Source organism: Lytechinus variegatus, chromosome 8 (assembly GCF_018143015.1).
Source record: "Lytechinus variegatus isolate NC3 chromosome 8, Lvar_3.0, whole genome shotgun sequence".
NCBI lineage: Eukaryota > Metazoa > Echinodermata > Echinoidea > Temnopleuroida > Toxopneustidae > Lytechinus > Lytechinus variegatus.
Window position 1 is genome coordinate 24,251,229 of NC_054747.1, and position 20,104 is coordinate 24,271,332.

At 36.7% G+C, this 20,104-nt stretch overlaps 1 protein-coding gene across 3 annotated transcripts in view; it reads left to right on the forward strand.

Annotated features, from left to right (window-relative positions):
• The window catches only part of LOC121420208 (tyrosine-protein kinase JAK2-like), an 87,835-nt gene extending 73,054 nt beyond the window's left edge, over positions 1-14,781 (forward strand). For all 3 annotated transcript variants that reach the window (XM_041614762.1, XM_041614763.1, XM_041614761.1), the window contains exons 11-19: positions 805-955; positions 1,537-1,656; positions 2,616-2,773; positions 5,064-5,138; positions 7,259-7,442; positions 8,908-9,047; positions 10,781-10,959; positions 12,815-12,919; positions 14,405-14,781. In XM_041614762.1, coding sequence (XP_041470696.1) covers positions 805-955; positions 1,537-1,656; positions 2,616-2,773; positions 5,064-5,138; positions 7,259-7,442; positions 8,908-9,047; positions 10,781-10,959; positions 12,815-12,919; positions 14,405-14,648 — 1,356 coding nt within the window. In that variant the 3' untranslated portion in view covers positions 14,649-14,781. The remainder of the gene's footprint in view (positions 1-804; positions 956-1,536; positions 1,657-2,615; positions 2,774-5,063; positions 5,139-7,258; positions 7,443-8,907; positions 9,048-10,780; positions 10,960-12,814; positions 12,920-14,404) is intronic.
• The last annotated feature ends 5,323 nt before the right edge of the window (positions 14,782-20,104 follow it).

Genomic DNA, 20,104 nt, shown 5'->3' on the forward strand with positions numbered 1-20,104 from the left:
ATATGCTTTGTGGTAATATCAAAGTACTACTGGCCGTACTGGGTAGACATGCAAAAAACTGACAAGCAACAAAAATATGTTGTCCATAGGTGAATTAGAGCTTAAAATATTGCGTGTTGCACGGGACATTTCTGCGTACCGTATAATCAATTTTTTTGGTGTTGGTTTTTAATATTAGTTTTTCACATGACTACCCACTATAGCTTTATCATTCACAAAAGAGCTTATTTTATTGCCCAAGCATTCGGCTAGGAACCTAGAAATGGTTGTCAAAATGTCCCGTACGACACGTATGGAATCGCCCTAGTAACTCACATTCATTTTTACCTGCCAGGGACGAAGGTAAGGCTAGAGACCACTTCACTTCAAACCTTATGATGGGTCTGCGACCGATTTCTGAACGAATCATAAAATTTGATGCAAATAATGAGAATGGAACATCCGTATTAAGTTCTAAATCGTTGTAGGAATAATTATGTAGTTATATTCTTTATGAGAATAAAAGTGAATTACATTATGTCATCATGATGTCATTGCTATCAAATTGAACCCCCCCCAGTATATACTGGTCTAAAATAGCCAAGTTAAGATAGGGTTAAATGTCCTCTCGAAGTGTAAGCTTTGCAGATAATAGTTTCTGAGAGTGGGGAATTCAAAGAAAATCTACCTGTAATCAGCTTCAAATTTTCGACCTTGAACAGTGCATCACTGATCATGTAATTGTAATTGTTCCTCACGTTGCTGTTTAAATATGAAATTGATATTGAACATGCCCTAACAATGTTCATTTTGTATTATTTGTAGGTAAAGTATAATTACCTTAAAGGAGTACGGTTAGATCTGCCAAGAGACTGTCCAAATGTCCTCATGAGAATCATGGAATCTTGCTGGTCTCACAGGCCTGACAATAGACCACCATGTAGAGGCGTTCTTAGGGACGTCCACAATCTTCTGGGTAGGTACCAGGCAAAAAAAAAAACTCATATTAATATTTTATTTTTTTTTTTTGGGGGGGGGCTACTTTTTACAATCTACTTCCTGCATTTTTAACTTTGGAATTAACATTCATTGCATTGAATGGGCACTTTCCAAGGCTTTTTTAGCATTTTGGGTGAGAAATTGCCCTGAACTCCCATAAAATTTTTTTCCCTGGTTGACAAACTTGGTGATAAAGACTATGTTTATAATAATAATGATATTGATGATGATGGTGATGGCGATGATGATGATGATGATGATGATGATGATTATGATGATGATGATAAATTTTCATTGCAAATATTGTCAGCTCTCTATTGATGCAAAATTATTTCAAAATTTCAAGTAAACTTTAAAACATCACAAATTCAAAATGGCATGATAAAAACTTAATCGCAAGAATTACCCCTAAGTCCCTTCCTGTGTGAAGCGAACAATTTGAGTCCAAAAATGTTTTTTAATCCCTTCACCTCCTAATGTCTATGCGACTCTAGCATTCTACCGAGTGGATTTGGCACTTCATAATTCTCATACATTCTTATTATTGATATCTTTCAGAATTATCAAGAGATAAACCAGAGTTCCGTGATCACGGTGAAGTCGCCATGATCCCCACTGAGAGCGATGACGAAGACGATGACCGTATCAATTCTGATAACATGGACAATGAGCAAAGAGGTGAGACATTTGCAGGCCTTTTCAGTGTGCTGCAGAATAGTGGATGTGGTGTAGCATACAAATATACCTGGCTTTGATTATTAAAGGGGAATGAAACCTTTGGAACAAATAGGCTTGTGTAGAAACAGAAAAATCAAAGAATAAGAATAAAGAGAGTTTGAGAAAAATCAGACAAATAATGAGAAAGTTATGAGCATTTCAATATTTCAATCACTAATGCTATGGAGATCCTCCCATTGGCAATGCGACAAGGATGTGTGATGTCACTGATGAACAACTTTCCCTTTGGTGGACTATAAAATACCCTCAAAATGTCTCTTTTTGCTTTTTCTTATGATGATACAAACTCTTTATCCATGATGTATTCTTAAAAAATATGTATTACATGCCCTCATGTAGAGAGAACACATGATCGATGGATAGATGTGATAAAAGAGGCAATTCAAGTGAAATATATACTAAAGTAATGGGGAGAGTTGTTCACAAGTGACATCACACACCTTTGTCCTATTGCCAATTTGCTATCTCCATAGCAATAGTGATCGCAATATTCAAATGCTCATAACTTTCTCATTATTTGTCCGATTTTTCTCAAACTTTCATTGATCTGTTTCTTTGATTTTTCTGTTTTCACACAAGCTATCTTGTTCCAATGGTTTCATTCTCCTTTAAAGTATAGCGGGAATTATTCGTGCGACGTTGGACTGGCATTGCGAGAGTAATTTGGCCATCAGTGACGTCACGGAATAGTCAATGTCCTTCTGTGTGCATTTAATTTTCAACATCATCACAAAATAGTGATGATGATTGATGATGATCATTTTTTACATGATGCTTTAATACACTGCAGTGTTGCCTCCAAGCACTTTATAGGTTTATTATCACCCAATTTCAAGTTAAAGTGGATTTTGTCAATTTTGCCTCTTAAAAATAACGGAGGAATATTCTTTTCCACACAGATACCATCTCACCTCCAAACAGTTCAAGTGATGGAGGAGCAGGAGCCGGATCAGGATCCGTGATAGGGAGGTTATCAGGAGCCACAAGTGGAGCTGCCATCTTAGACGAGATAGCAGAACATCTGAATGCTCAAGGTGATGAAGATATCTTGGATCCAGTGAGTATTTATTTTATGATATTTTATAACTCTCAAGAATATTCTGTAATTGGATTGGTCCAAATCAGATCACATGGAATTGCACTATGGCATCCAGAATGCACTTTCATGCACTCTGACCTCATACCAAATGCACTATCTTGCACTCTGACATCAGAGTGCAGGATAGTGTGAGGTCAGGAATTATCTAGAATTTAGATCAGTTAGGGCAACTCAGTAACGTGGAGGATGGGGGGGGTGGTTGTATAAATCAAACATTACATCCATTCTTGTGCATAGAGGACCGAAATAATGAACTCTGTGCTCGACTCGCCAAATTGATATACCGCACTTGGTCCTGCGGACCTCGGTGCGGTATATCCATTGGCTCTTCTCTCACATCGTTCATTATTTGGCCCTGCATGCACGTGCTTGTGTGCATTATTTGTATACTGACTGGCTTAAAGGGAGATGCCATATATCAAGGTGCTACATGACTGTTTAGAAGCACATGCCCAGTCGGGCAAGTGAATTTCTAATAGAACATGTAAAAAATAATATGCAGTTCTCTTATAGCGCATATCACAATTATGAATAGTGTCTCTATGCCCTTCCAAAGGACTTGGATATTATTACCCCAGCTGTAGCTTGGCAGCCGTAATTACTAAGATTAAAGCGCACACGCATGTCAAGGAATAAATTCCTGCCAGGTACCCATTCAACACACCTGGGTTGAGTGCAGCACAATAGTTTCTAAATAGTTGGAAAATACTTACCGGTTAAAAAGAAAGTACTACGGCTTTATATACCATTGCCCCTGTCGTTTCCTTAACGGGAACTATTGTCCCTTTGAATATATTTTTTTTTCAAAGTTATTTTTCCTCCTATGACCGAAATTGGTGTCAATATGCCATTTGATTAATTTTGTCTCTCATATATTCTCATATGCTTTTGTATATGACAGATTGTGCACGCTTGAGTGGGACCAGAAATAAAAACGGATGATATTCCCCTTGATTTAGTACAGACATCCAATAGGGAAATGAGAAAGGAGGGGAACATGGGAAATATGCAAATCCTGCTCTGTGGCATAATTTTTAACGAGTCCATCAATTAGACAAACAAAATAAGGCCTCATATCTTTTCTCTCTAAAAAAAAATGACTCATTTATGTAATAATAGAAGTCAGTGCTGGTCGATATTTGGTTTCAATGTTAGTCCATTATCGCCAGCAAAATATTGCCAATAACACAATATATTGCCGGGTCTGAAATTTATTATGAATTGCAATTCCATGAAAGCAAGGCAGGGAAAAATGAAAGTAAGTCTTTCATCAGAGCTTGTCCATGAAAAGCGGCAATTCGGATACCAGTACACAAAGTTCTGGGTTGGTTTAAAGCAATACAGAACAGCGTTTCAGTCAATGAATAGTGATAACTTTTTCACAATAATAATGATAATAATAATTAACATTTATATAGCGCTTAATAAAACAGTGTCTAAGTGCATTGGAAAGAAAAAAAAGAAGAAGCAAAATACAGTGAGAGAGAACAGGATATGGAATTAAGAGGACAACAACATTTTGTTGGCGATTGACAGATCACCTAATATACATATTTTCATACATGTATTCTTATATAATAGTCTCCCTTGTTTCAAAAGATGTTGCAGCAACCACACTCCACTTTTCTCATTCTTTGTGGTCAAAATGTAACTTAATGTAATTGCATATAATAATAACGTAACAGAATAAGTGGGGACATGACATCATGAGCTGGCTCATTACATATTCATGAAGACATGCGTAAAAAATTTTCACCAATATATTGCACAACTAAAAATATAAATTTAATATTAATATTATACAACTTTTTGTTCCTTGTAGATTTTGATTAAATTTGCGCTGTATTTTTTGTCTGATTTTTACGCACTATCTGTTCAAATCATATAATTTTCAGCCTGAAGTACGTATGCCTTTTAGGCTTGAATGTATATGTTATGTAATTAACACAGAAATGATGTAATAATGTTGATAATAACAGTGATGTCTTATTGAGCGCACAAACCGTGTAGAGATGTTCATGACAATAGTGCAGCGACACTTTCTTTGGATATACATAAATACATATATAGCTACAAATATATGTAAATAAAGTCAACAAAGAGACTATAAGCCTGGATATTTTCAGCCTGGAGTACACCTTTTTATTTATTATTCTACGTCAAAGTCCATATTATGACTTGAATTGTAATGTTGAAACTCTGTATTCTATCGCTTTATCATAATGCTCTTTATTTTAATATTTTATAGGAGGGAGAGACAAGGTTTATTGGAGTAAACAAGATACAAAACGGAGAGCTCAAACGAGAAGGACAACTCGGAAAGGTATGTTGAACAAATATGCAAGGCTGCCAAGAGTGGTGGTTAAAATGAAGGTTCTTGAAATGATGTCTTTAATATTAAATGTACCAAATGGCTGTGGAAGAAAATGTTCAATTGCTGACAAATGAGCAAAATAAACACAAAATTCCATCAGATGGTGGGTACTTTTCCAAGCAATATTGATACACTACCGCATACATGTACGCTTTTTCTGTGTTACTGATCATAAGTGTTGACAGTTTCCAGCTAAGGTTTCATGATTTGACAAAGATAAGCTTATGTTAAAGTGATTGGTTAACATTGGTTTGACTTTAAAAAAATCTGAGCTAGAAGGTTACACTTGTCACGTTTGTCTGTGATATGTTACAAAAATGAAGCCCAGAAAAAATTGCATTCGAAAATAATTATTTAGTGCTTCAAAAATTGAAATATAAAGTAACCAGAAACACCATCTTAATTTCATCCCATACACTTACGTGTACTATTTAGGCGTCTATAAGACGCCTATTTACATAATCGGGGTTTGCCTTGTAGTTGTAGCTTTTCATTCTCAGTAATGGTTGTTTTCAGGGTTTATTAGTTCTAATACATGCGCTTGTATGCATGCTTCATATTGGTTTGAGAATTTTTTAAATCGGCTGCTCACAAAGTTAAACAATACCTTTAAAGATAAATTCCAGTATTGGTAACGATCTCAAAATTACTTTTTTCAGAATCTAATATAATGACCACCCAGGTGTCTGTTTGTATGAATAAAAAATATGTGCCAAAGGATTCTGGAAGAAATTGTGTAATTGCTGAGAAATAAGCAAAATAAGCGCGGATTCGGTCACTTCCGTCGGGTCTTTATTCCAGCAATAATAATACACTGTCCCACGTGTGCCTATCTGTGTTGGTGATCTTCAGTGTAAACATTTTTCAGCGTAGATTTCAAGATTTCACAAAGTTCAGTTTATGTAACTGTACCAGATCTAGATCCTCAATATACTGACAATTAAGCCTTGTTTTACAGACTGTCTCATGAAATCAAGTGTTTACTGCAACTACTGGAATTTCTCTTTAATGTACAAAGTACCTGATGGGTGTTTCATAAAGCTGTTTGTAAGTTTACGAGTTACTTTACGCGCAACCAGTGACCCTTTTCTCGTGCTACATAGTATATCCCTATGTATCCCTCGAGTACTCCCCAGGGAGTGGAGGATACGCACACATTGTGTGCGGGAATGACTGATTGAATCCGATGACCAGGGTAATAATATATCTGTAAAGCGCTGAGACACGTCATTCTGATGTATTAAGCGCTATATAAAAGCGGATTATTATAATTATTATGTAGCTGCCTTGGCCCCAAAGAATATGTTCCAGTCGTTAGTAAAGTTGTGTGTAAGTTTACCAACAGGTTTATGAAACATCCACCAAGGCTCCGTCTTACAAAGGGTTACCATTGATCCAACCAATCACAACCATGGAAAGCCAGTAACGTCAACATAATAATAATATTCCGTATTTATAAAGCGCTTAATACATCGGAACGACGTCTCTAAGCGCTTTACAGACATATCATTACCCCGGTCATCGGATCCTCGCATGCCCGCATACAATGTATGCACCTGCTCCACTCCCTGGGGAGCATTCCAACAAGAGTTCCAAGACTCAATTGCTAGGCATACTACATATAGGCTTTCACATCCTACCGGGTACCCATTTAACACCTGGGTGGAGAGTGGCAAAGTGTGGATTAACGCCTTGCCAAAGGATGCTAGGCCATGGTGGGATTCGAACACACGACCCTCTGATTACAAGGCGAGAGTCAGAACCGCTACACCACAACGCTTCCACATCTAACATCTAAAATACATGTTTGTTTAGAATATTTTCTATCTATGATGTATGTTCACATCATATTTTTCTTGAAAATTTAGTGTGCTTCTCTTTGTTTACAATGGAGATTGTGCAAATTTGTTGAAGAAAATTTTGTGACATTGATGGATTTCCATATAGTTGAAGTTGATCGAATCAATCGTTACTCTTTGTACATGTAAGACGGGGCCCAGATCTATGATAAGAGGGTGACAGTTACTTTGATTCTTTAACCTTTAATGAGTTGTTTTTTGTGCATACAGGGTAACTTTGGTACGGTTTTCAAAGCGGTGTTGAAGCCCGCTGAGCAGTATCTGCCTGCCGAGACGGTGGCCGTCAAGGTCTTGATCAAGAGCGAGAGCAAACCAGAACAGTTCCACCAAGAAATAAGGGCTCTGTCTTACTGCGACCACAAAAACATTGTCAAGGTTATCGGATACTGTGATGGTAGGCCATTCCTAAACAGAGCAACTTTGTGTTAATAGAGAATAAAACCCTGTGAACAATTTAGCTTATTTGAAATTAGAAAGCAAAAACAAATCAATGATAGATTGAGAAAAATTAAACAAATAATAAATTCATGAGCATTTGAATGTTGACATCACTAATTTGTATCCATCCATTGGCGATGTGATAAAGATGAATATGTCACAGAGGATCGCCTTCAAAATTTTGCTGCTAGTTTTCAAGTCTCTAAATCACAGAGGTCCAGAATACATTGATAACATCCTAATCCATCGCTCTCAAGTTCTTACTACTCGTTCAATCTTCATCACAATGATTGAAGATTTCCTATGCTGCCCAACACTCTGGAATAATCCAATGTAAAATATTGTGTGAAAGAGCCATTTATGTACATTTCCAAATCAGAACTAAAATCTCAATTATTCAAAGTTTCTGGTATTTTAGACATAACATAAAAGGAAACTTTGAAAATAACAAAATGACTAGTATTTATAAGTAAAATCTTTCTTTAATCATCAAATTTGATTCATGTTATATCAATATTATATTTTCATCAAAATATGGAAATGAGTAGAAAATTTATTACTGTTGCTAATTTCAGTAACAAAATAAGATTAATTTGACTTCATGATTTTTAATTTTGTTATCCTTTGTGAAAAAGTCACTTGGTTTGAGCCATTTTGTATTTCATGTTTTGTACATGTTTATGATTTTTTAAAACAATGATTATCTGTCCTTCCTATCTTTCTAATCTATCTAATCTATCTATCTATCCATCCATCCATCCATCCACCTACCCACCCATCCATCCACCCACCCACCCATCCATTCATTCATCCATTTCCATCCATCTATCCATCCACCCACCCGTCCGTCTGTCCATCCATCCATCCATCCACCCACCCACCCATCCATCCATCCACCCATCCATCCACCTACCCACCCACCCATTCACCCACCCACCCGTCTGTCTGTCCATCCATCCATCCACCTACCCACCCACCCATCCATCCATCCATCCACCTACCCACCCATCCATCCACCTACCCACCCACCCATCCACCCACCCATCCACTCGTCCGTCTGTCCATCCATCCATCCATCAACATCTACCAACCCACCCATCTTTCTATAACTATCATGATGAAATACTTGTTGCATTTTTTTTGTTCTCAAATATGGATTTTTTTCAGATTTTTCTGGTACATGTTGTATTTGTTTGTCTCTCTCGATGAAATGATGGTTGTATGTTTGTTTGAAAACATGTTCAGTATTTGTTTTATTTTTCAAATTCTTCTTCTAATTATAATTGTTTATCTCATTTAATGGAATCATGTTTTTTTTTTAATATGTTATTTGGTTTATTTTTTTCAATAGATTTCTAATTATCTTTTTTTATGGAAGAAAGTTTTTTTGGAAAACATGTTGATTATTTTTTATTTTTCAGATTCGTCTTCTGATAATTCTAATTGTTTATCTCTTGTGATGGAATACTTGCCGCTGGGATCACTGGAGAAGTACATCCAAGAGAGACAGGACAGAGTTAGTCATAAGACGCTTTATCTCTTTGGACAGCAAATATGCCAGGTACGCCTTGATACTTGATGTAGTAATAACTTTGGCAGCTCATATAGAAGCTATACTGGGATGATGAATAAAGTGAGCCACTGGAAGGAGTGTCATGAAGTGCAGAAATGGTGATGGGTAGACATAGCAATTTTGGTATATGTACAGTACAACATGCTATGCTGAGTGCAAGTAAAAACCAAGCTATTGACTTTAAATGAAAAAAAAAATAAAAAAAAATGAAAATCCATAATTTATTGTTCGAAATAGACATGAAATGAAACACTCTGAAAATTTGCTTTGCCCAATTGATCGTGGGCCCGGCAGCCACCGTGCAGCGCCAGAGAGGCTCTATGAGAGGCTCTATGAGGCTCTATCCCTTTAATTGTTGAACGCCAAACAGGGTAGCAGCAACTCCCATCTTTTAAGGTCTTTTGGTCTGAGGCCGGGGTTTGAACCCCCGACCTCCCGGTTGTAAGACGGACGCTCTACCAACTGAGCCAACACACCGGTTAATATAGTATGGGATCCAACAGGAGGCTGCATCATTCTGATTGCAGGGAGAGCAGCCTCCTTGAAACTGGACATTCCTTTGGTGTTGATAGCTGAGCTGGGTAGGCTGTTCCAGTTCCTTATCGTTCTTGGACAGAATGAGAACTTGAAGGGGTCGATCGTGGCTTCAGGCCTATCAGGATTAAATATTAACTCTGGTACTTGTAACAATAGAACATAAAATAAAATGCTCACAAATTTGAACAAAACTTACACAGAACTACAGAAACTATATTGCCAGCAAAGTATCGCTGGAAACACGATATATCGCCTAGTCTGAAAATCCATTATATCGTGAGAGCAGGGAAGGGAGAAATTAAATGAATGTCAAGCTTTCACCAGTGATTGTCCATGAAAAGTGGGCATTCGGATACAAACTTGCAAAATTCTAATTTGGATTAAAGCAATAACAGAACAGCACTTTGGTCAGTAAATACATGTAGTGATAAACTTTTCATAAACGACATTATTTTGGTCGTATGATGATACTGCGATATATCAACATAATCGTAATACCTTTATCATATGTTCTTTACTTGATGTGGAAGAGGTTCATCGTGGTGAAGGATTGATGAGAAGTTGTCTCATGATGTTTGATACATGGTGAGACAACTGGTTATCTCTTCTACTATTCTATACTTTGTCAATATCGCATATATAATTTCAATAATGTTTACCCGTTGAATACTGAATCCGATCATTCCCATAGACTTTGTACAGGTATAACCTGGTTCTAGTTGGCAACTGGTTAAATATCGCCTAGCACCAATTCTGTGTAGGCGATTCCATGCTAGAAATATCAGCCATTTTCACGTCTTTCAACCTGCTGTCCAAACGAACGAAGAACTTCTATTTGTTCTGTGGTAGTATTAAAGTACTACTGGGTAGACATGCAAAAAACTGATAACCAACAAAAATATGTCGTCCATAGGTGAATTAGAGGTTAAAATGTTGCGTGTCGTACGGGACATTTCTGCGTCCCGTATTACACATTTTCACCTATAATTTACCCATAATCAATATTTTTGTGTTGGTTATTAGTTTTTCACATGACTACCCACTAAAGCTTTTATCATTGACAAAAAAAGAATATTTAATTGCTCAAGCATTCGGCTAGGAAACTAGAAATGGTTGTCAAATGTCCCGTATGACACGTATCGAATCGCCCATGTAACGTAATTTGATTTGTATGTACATTTCAGGGCATGAAATACCTTCATGAAGTTAGGATGATGGTGCACAGGGATCTGGCGGCGAGGAACGTCTTAGTCGCTAGCGAGAATGAGGTGAAGATCACAGACTTTGGTCTTGCTCGTATCTTCGGAACCGAGAAGGATTACTATCGGGCAAAGGAAGTCGGCCAGAAGGTCCCTGTCAAATGGTAAATATCAATTACTCTGTTGTCCCCCCAAAAGATTATTTTCAGCATGACGCAGATACATATTCAGCAGATGCCAGTTATAATACAATTAATGCACATTTATGAGTGTGTTATGACGATGCAGCACACTCGAGGGTATTTACAATTATGCGAAAGCAAGAGTGCTTTTGCATAATATTGTGAATGCCCGAGAGTTGCTCGCATCGTCACTAACATCACGAATCTTAAAATGTGCATTAATTGTTTTATAAAACGGGTCGGCAAAATGATTTTTTCATGGAAATCTTGTTCAAATCCCTCCAACTTGTGTATGATCGCACAGACAAAGAGATCACAAGACTGTCAATTATGACATCACAGGCGTATCTACTATGCGCGCCTAAGTAAGCGCATCAAAATCCTAGCCAGCCTCTTTTACTGAACGCGTATCAGTTTTTATGTGCTATTGGAACTAATGCTGCACAAAAATTGCACAGTGCTGCACAAAAATTGCACAGTGCTGCACAAAAAATGCACAGTGCTGCACGAAAAATGCACGACTGGAAGGTTGCGCATAATTAAAGCATGAACCCGTGACTTGAATACGCACTCACCATTGGCTACATCCTTGAACCCATTTTATAAACAATCTAATGATAAGGTCGAACATAATCAAATGAAATGACCATCAAAGCTCGCTCTTCTGCACTTCCAGGAGATTGTATGATCTGTGATGTCAATGATGAAATAATGGACTCATGATATAAGATAATTATTCCTAGCTGAATTATTCAGCTTAGTACTTCCTATGCATTTTGTAATGACTACTGTGTAAGAGAATTCTTTTGAAGGACTATAATTACCGAACGTCGTTCGATTAGAATTTGAAAAGTTAAAAATAAATGCCAGTTGTAATGATTAATGTACAGAATCCAATAAAATTACCACCCAAGTGTCTGTTTGCATGAATGAAAAATATTTGCCAAAAGATTCTCAAAGGAATTGCTTATGGAGAGGTTATCGAAATAAGCTTGAGATTTAAGCTAAATATTGGGTATGTTTCCAAGCAATAACAACTGAATGTCCCACATGTGCTTATCTGCGTGGGGGATCTACAGTGTTTTTTTTTTTCAGCTCTGATTTCATGATTGCACAGATTTCAGTTTATGTAACTGTACCAGATCTAGATCCACGATGATGTAAGTAATTAATATTGACTGGCCTCACCCAAACTAGATTTATATTGCCCAAGTTGTACATGAGGGTGATATCAATTTAGTTAGGGCGATATTTGTCCTTTCGCACCCAGGCTAATCAATATTGCTGTTATTAACCAAATCAGACATCTAGAGTTAAAATTGTAAAAATTTAGAGTTTAATAACGGAATTTTGTCATGATGAGCAGGCTGGGTGTCTGAACTCTACCATTGTGACTTACTTGAAATGACGCTTCCTTGGCCTGGGGAGGCCTCGTCTAGCGTTGTTTCAACTTGATTATCATGACGCATAGCACTGCGTGATTCAAGGACCCATACACAAATGGGTAGAATGCCCTGATGTGAGCTCTGCCTTGTTGTCCACTACATTTCCACGCATCTTCTCATAGACTTTGCTGAGTGGGCAATAAACTGGGTTTGTGGATAAACAATTGGAAACTTATTGGCCGACCATTTGATCACAGTCTTAGGCAGGCAATCATGTATAAAATAACCCTGCTGGGATGTCTGATACGTTTAAAAATAATGACTATTAATCTGGGTTTTACAGACATTCTTAGAAATCTGTGTTTAATGAACCCACTTTTATTTATCTGTAAGTTATTACTGCAGTGTTCGCATGAAGTTTATGATTAACCATTATATTTATTTGATTGTAGGTATGCTCCTGAATGGCTGAAACATAATAAGTACCAGAAGGCGAGTGATGTTTGGAGTTTTGGCATAGTTCTTTGGGAGATGTTCTCATACGGTGGAAAGATACAGTAAGTAGACCACTTTTTTCTATTTTTTTTTTGAGGGGGGAGGCAACCACATTTTCAGATTCAAATGCTAGAATCCTTAAAGACTTTATTGCATTTTTAGTGTGCATAATCATTTTCCATTGGCCATTTTGGAATCAAGGTTGAGATTTTTTTTTTACAGTAAAGTATATTTTTAACCCTAAAAAGACTGGGGGGGGGGGGGGGGGGCTGATTCAGCCCCTCAACATTTTTCGCGATAAATCCGCCGCTTGAAATTTTTTGACCGCGTCGCTTGCTGACTTTTACTTTCAAGTCTGGCGCAACTTTTGAGACCAAAATTGTGACCCCTCGGGTACGTGGTTCCGAAATTACACAATATTTCGTAAGTGCATGCATACCCAAAATTACTCAAAAACGTGAATTGGTTTACAAATCCAGTGCAAATAGTTTTTTTAGCCAAAATTCATACATGTATCATTATTTTTCCTTTTACTGCTTAAAATCAATTAATTTTACCTTTTTTATGGTCAAAATAAAGTCCCAGACAATTTCCATTGAAAAACAAAAAAAAAGTCGAAAAACAAAGAAATACATAAAAAATGAAGAAAAACAATAGAATACATAAGAAAATAAATGTGATGTTGAATTAAAAAAAAAAAAAATTTGATCAGATGTCTATCTAGAATATGTGAAACAAAAATTAACATTTTAGGGGCATTATTTTACTAATTAGAGCAAACTTATGATTTTATGCATAAATTAGCGTAATTAATGAGCAATGAGATTTTTTGCAGAATTTGATGTTATAGTTTTGTAGATAATGCCATGGGTAAAGCGCATGCCAATTTTCGTCTCGATCGAGCGGTTGACACCCCCGTCTTCTTAGGCGTCGAAATAGCCCAGTCTATTTAGGGTTAAACATGGTTATACTTTCCTAAACCCATTTATAGTTTAATCATATTGAAGTTTTATTATCCCCTTGCAGGGAATTTGCCTTTCACTGGTTCATGACAAATACAAATGTTTACAATGACAAGAAAGTTTACAAATGAGGTGACAGATATAAATCAACATGCCAGCCTAAGGATTCCCTTCTTAATCCCACTAGTAATACTATACTTGAATGGTCTTATCAAGAATATAAACCTTTTTGTGAAACCATGTTCGCCATGTTTATATTTGGCTCATTACGCAACTGGGGCCCGTTGCAGAAAGAGTTGCGTTTAAACGCAAGCCAAAAAATCAATCGCAAGTCCCAAATGCGCGCTGTTGATTGGTTGAAAATCAAGTTGCGCATGATTTCTTAGAGTTGCGATTGATTGCAACTCTTTTTGCAACGGGCCCCTGATCTGACCTCCAAGTGTCCCGTATCTCGACTACCGGTACCCAAATCTGGTCACCCTAGTTCGAACATCTTTGCAAAATACCTGCCAGTCAAACATGCAGTCTATTTTAGAACATCAATATCATGTTTCTTAATTTTCATTATTGATTTTTTTTTTTCAGCTATCGAGACCACCGAGGTGTTGAAGTAGGCCATGGCGACCTGCTGGACTTTTTGGAGAAAGGAAATCGTCTACCGCCCCCGCCGTCCTGCCCCTCGGCGATAGACACGATGATGCAGGATTGCTGGAGATTTGACCCGGCGGAAAGACCAAAGTTCCAGGCACTCATCCCCAGGCTAGGGACTTTAGTCCAGCAATCTGAACGGGGTGAAATGGGATCATCCTCTTCCTCGTTTGGTTTATAGCCGTTGATGTTAGCTTAGGGTGCGTTCAGACACTGACCAAAAGTTCCAGGTGCTCATTTCAAAGGGGAAGTTCACCGTGATAAAAAGTTTTTTGTTAAAATAGCAGAAAAAAATATAGTTTAAAAATATTGGTGAAGGCTTGAGGAAAAACCAAAGATTTTAAAAGTTATTAGAGTTTGATTGTTTTATTTATATTTGTGATGTCATATGTGAGCAGCTTCCCATGCATCGTTAATTTGAAAATTCAATAAAAATATTTTCTCAAGAATATGTTTTTTTTTGTACCTTCAATATATTATCAACAGACAAATTATTTCACACCCGCTCCTGGAAGAAGAAAATTTTTAGTCATCTTGAACCATTAAAAACTTTATTTTTTTTCATTTTATAATACATAACATATGGGGCAGCTGCTCGTATATGATGTCACAAATCAAAAACCTAAAATTCTGGTAACTTTATTAATCTTTGATGGATTTTCCTCAAACCTTAACCAATATTTTGTAATAATTTTTCTGCTATTTTTGCAACAAACTTCTTCGTCAGGGTGACCTCCCCCTTTAAGACTTGGGAATGTAGTCCAGTAATGTGAAAGGGGTGAAATGGGATCCGCATCTTCCGCTTACGGTTTACAGCCGTTGATTTTAGCTTAGGGTGCGATCACGCTCCTTTTGTGAACATAGAGTGAATCGTTAGAAATGCTCATCATAAACACACTTTTGTGGAGTCCTGCTTATTATGATAATAATCATAATTTAATAAACCTTCTATAGCACCTTCTACACAGAGACTAAAAGTAATAACTGTTTAACAAAGTGTAAGCTTAGGTTTAAAAACCAAAATGAAAATTGAATGAAATTCCAAGAGAGAGGGAGAGAGAAATGCTGGCAAACTGGCATTAACAGAAAAGCTGTGTTTTAAGATTTTTCTTGAATACGTCAAGTGAAGCCTCAGTCTTTATAGAGCTGGGTAGATTCTTCCATGTACTGGGAGCAAGCAGCAAGATATGACAGCATTTGTTCGACTTCTGGAGATATGGGGGCAATATTTGAAAAATTCTCTTCCCTTTTGTTGTAAATTGTATGTCGTCTCAGTGCGATAATTGTTCGCCTGTATGATCTCAAATTGGTATTCTGAAAATTGTCTTTATTCTCTGTAAGGACGTCCCGTATTCTATCTCCGAAGTGCCCATGTTTCTTTTGTCAACCGATCATTAACTGTTTTATTATGCAGTGTGAAAGGACTCTCGCAGTGTGAATGGTTCCCTCTTGTGAGAAAGGTCCCCTCAAATGTGAACAAGTTTCCTATGTGAACAGGTTTCCTCCTATGTGAATTAGTCTCCTTTGATGCAAATAAGTGTCCTGCAATTTGAAATTAATTTCAAAATGTGATTTGGCTCATGCAATTCCTTTTTATTATATGAAAATATGAAATGGATATCAAATGTAATGATTGATGAGTAAGAATTGCTTTTAATGCTTAATAAAGCTCAGGTAATATAAATTATTCAGATTATTTATCTTGAAAAGTAATATGACATGAACAGTATTTAAATGTTCTATTCTAAGAGGTGTTCGAGTACTCTTGAGGGCGTGCAAAGAACTTAAAGTCCCAAAATAGTTTGGTACCAAAGTTTGCACTCATGCAATTATGTAAAAGATGTATCACATAATCATTTATTTAACGTAACACTCATGCAGCATTTAGTATTTTCCAAGCTGAATGGAAAGAATGAAACGAAGTAATTTTCTCCTTAAATGGAAATTGTATAAGAGTAGATTGTGGATGTGACTGAGGTAAGAACTCTTAAGACATAATTGGTAAAAAACTGGATTGAATTATTATGCCCCAAAGAATAATAATCATTATTAATAGATTTATTGTGTCCAAAACGGGTATGGAGGGAAAGCTGACTGGAAAGGAGACTAGACTTGATTTAACGTGCATGTGCTTTGTAGATATAAAGTTATACATGTGTGTTGTACTATATTCCTCTTAGTATGTATGGTATATTGCCAGATAATTGCAATATGTAATGGCATGTCATATATTGTTCCATGACGTGTGCTCCAGCGACAATTGCTCCGATGGAAAATCTGCATGTTAAGCCAAACATAAATTGAACCTCCAAAACTAACCCTAATCCTTATCTTTACATTACTCTGACCTTAAACTATTACGATCCACACTCTAAACCTGTGCCCGCTGAGGTGTTAAGATCGGAGCTAACGTCGCAGAAGCATATGTTGTGTCACTGTCATACATGTATATGTTGTAAATGTAATTTCTTTTGTGTGATATTAAGTGTAATTGTCAATATATAGGTTCCCTTTCAGCAATTGTTTTAAGATTTTTTCATTATTCATCCTCATTGCCCAATCAATGTACACTGTAAAACCTGGTCTTACCAGTTGGTGTCCATAGAGGACCACTCCTGAGGTGTTAAAATTTACACCCTAAAGATTGAATATAACTCCAATGAGTGTAAAAGTAAAAACAAAAGGTGTTGTAAGAACACCCATGAATGTTGAACTAACTGTAAATGTAACACCAGTGTAATATGACTGGTGTTGTCCCCTATTGACACCAATTGACACCAGTTTTCATGGTATAGACCTGTGCTTATTAGCCCTCATTAGCCACATTCTAGATGTGCATCATCCTTTAAGCATATTCTGTTCACAACTTCAATTTCTCAGAAGTGTATACTGGATTTTTAATCGACTTGCGAAGAGTTCTCACAATCAACGGTGATCAATAGTTCCTGGACGTAGTTCATGCTGTTTACTCGTGCAACCCAATTACTTTCAGTAGCTTGCAGGGTTCCTAAAATCCTGGAAAAATTTGTGGTCATGGAAAGGTCAGGAAATTTTTGAAAAGTCATGAAAAAGTCATGAATTGCATTTACCTCTTGGCTATTGCAGCTTTCCAGTATGTGGTGTCTCGCAACTCTCATACTCTGCTATTATAATTGTTGTTCATGATTTTCATTTTCCCCAGTTTTGTTACATCCCAAATTCTACATAACTCCTGGGATGTCACAGGAAGTCATGGAAAGCAGCAGTTTAGTCGTGGAATTCTGTTTTCAAATTTCTGTGGGAACCCTGGCTTGAAGGTAAAGAAAGCGTGCAGCAAGAGGTTGATTACACAAGTAGCAAGTTTTATGATGATTCTTCCTTGAAATGTTGAAGAGATTGAGAACATGGTGCGAAAGTGGATGTGACTAGACTAGCGCTAGCTGCGGTACAAGTAGACCAGGGGCCCCGTCATACAAAGAGTTATGATCCAATCAATCGTAACTCTGGAAATCCATCAGTGGCAATAATTTCTTCTTCAGGAAATTTGCAAAATGTCCTTTGCAAACAAAGGAGAACAGACCATAATGTCAAGAAAACAATGAATTTGTTTAACTTATGTCATATCTAGATAGTAAACATTTTGAACATTCATGCATTTAAGATGTTGATGTTGCTGGCCGTCCATAGTTGTGATTGATCGGATCAGCAATCGCAACTCTTTGTGAGATAGGCCCCTGAATTTGTTCAGGTCACTCATCACTGAACAAGAAGTTGAGTTTCTATTTCAGTAAATGGCAATTTCCTGTTCTGCACTACTTCCGGCAACCTACTTTTATTGTCGATAGTGAGAATTCTCCAGCAATGGGAACTGGCTGGGGATTTGTATAGCTGTTTATAAAATAAACATGACTTTACTCATGGCTTGTGAGCCTTTCTTGGGAGCTAACTCAGATTGTCTATCATTTAGAAGCTGAAATTGAAATTCAATCTCTGTCAATGAGAACTTCTGTTGTCAACAAGCATATAATGCATTCAAAGTGTTATTTTTTGTCAAAATATTGATAAGGGTTGTATAATTAACATGAGTATTTTGCTGAAACACCAGTGGCAATTTGGGTATCTTATAGGGACATTATAAATTATTATCAGATAATTTTTTTTTCAAACTTGATACGGAAAAAGGGTAACCTTCTTCTGCTTCTTCTCTCTTAAAAAAAATCAGGCTCCACGATGATGTGTGTCTCTACAATATGTGATTAAATTACCTGTAATGTTGATGTTATTGGTTATCTTTCTGAAATGGTCTAGTAACTTTGTTGCATGTATTTTATATTGGTGTTATGCAATTTCTGATGTTTTTGTTATGAGTATTTATCCTCCAGTCCAACTGCAGGTGTTTTTTGTTGGCCATGACTTGTTCGTTTAGATTTTTTTCAGACTTTTCAAGCACTCCTTGTTTTGAATGCTTGAGCAATGTAAACCACTGCAGTCATCCACCCCTCCCCCAATTTTCAAATGTCATTGATGTTAGAATACTAATGACTTTTGTCTTCTAAATCACCACTTCTAAATCTCCCGCCTATTTTCACATTTTCATTCCCTGTCATGTCCACTGTTTTTGTAATACCTTCTTGCCTTGCATTTTTTCTTTTCTGTAAACCTAATTTTAAATTATTTTTCCTTCCAATTCTTGATCACCTTTCATTTCTTTGTGTCTCTCCATCTTGTATTAAGTTTTATAGTGAACAAGACCAATTATTCATCGCAAATTGACAGAACAAGAAAAAAACGAGAGTAAAATTTCCATTTGAAGTCCTTAATAACCAGAATACACTGTTAATTTGTGATAAAGTTTGTACATCTAATCTTGGGGTTATTCCACCGGAATTCACTTTCAATGCAATACCTGAGATTGGAATGCAATCCCCCAATCATGGTTCTGATTTTCTTAAAATCATGTTGCGTTTGATTCCCTTTGCTGCGTTTAAATCTGTAACACCAACTTGAGCTTATCTGGGCCAGTTGAGCAATCTTCAAGGACATTACAATCTTTTTTTATTAGTAACCATGTTTTATATATATTTTCTTAAGAGCACTAATCTCTGCACATGTACTGGGGGGCGTTTCATGAAAGGACTTGTCAGACGTTTTCTCCGACAAGTCCTATTTCATCCGACAGTTACCATAGGAACAGTGCCTCTTAGCCAATCAAAATCATGGAAAGATGTCAGATCTGACAACTTGTCGGATGAAAATATTGATGAAACGCTCCCCTGATTGTGGTTGAAACGCTATTTTCTTAAAGACGAGTTAGAGTTTATAGTAAATGATAATATAATATGCTTTCCACAATGAGCTCCTTGTGGGACTATGGATTTCCCTGACATCTGTCTTTGACGCATGCTTGTGTTTTGCAGATAATTGATAATATATTTCACATCACTTCACAACACAAATCATGTCTATTAATTATTTTTGGATCGGAATCCTAATCTCTGGCGATGATTTTTATTTAATCACTTTGACTTGTGTTGAAGTAAACTGAAGTACAAGCATATATGTTGATTATTTTGTAGAAGTAGACTCATTGTTGCATGTTTTGGTTAGCTTAATATGTATGACATTCTAGTATTGTATATTGTTGTCGACGTGCGTTAC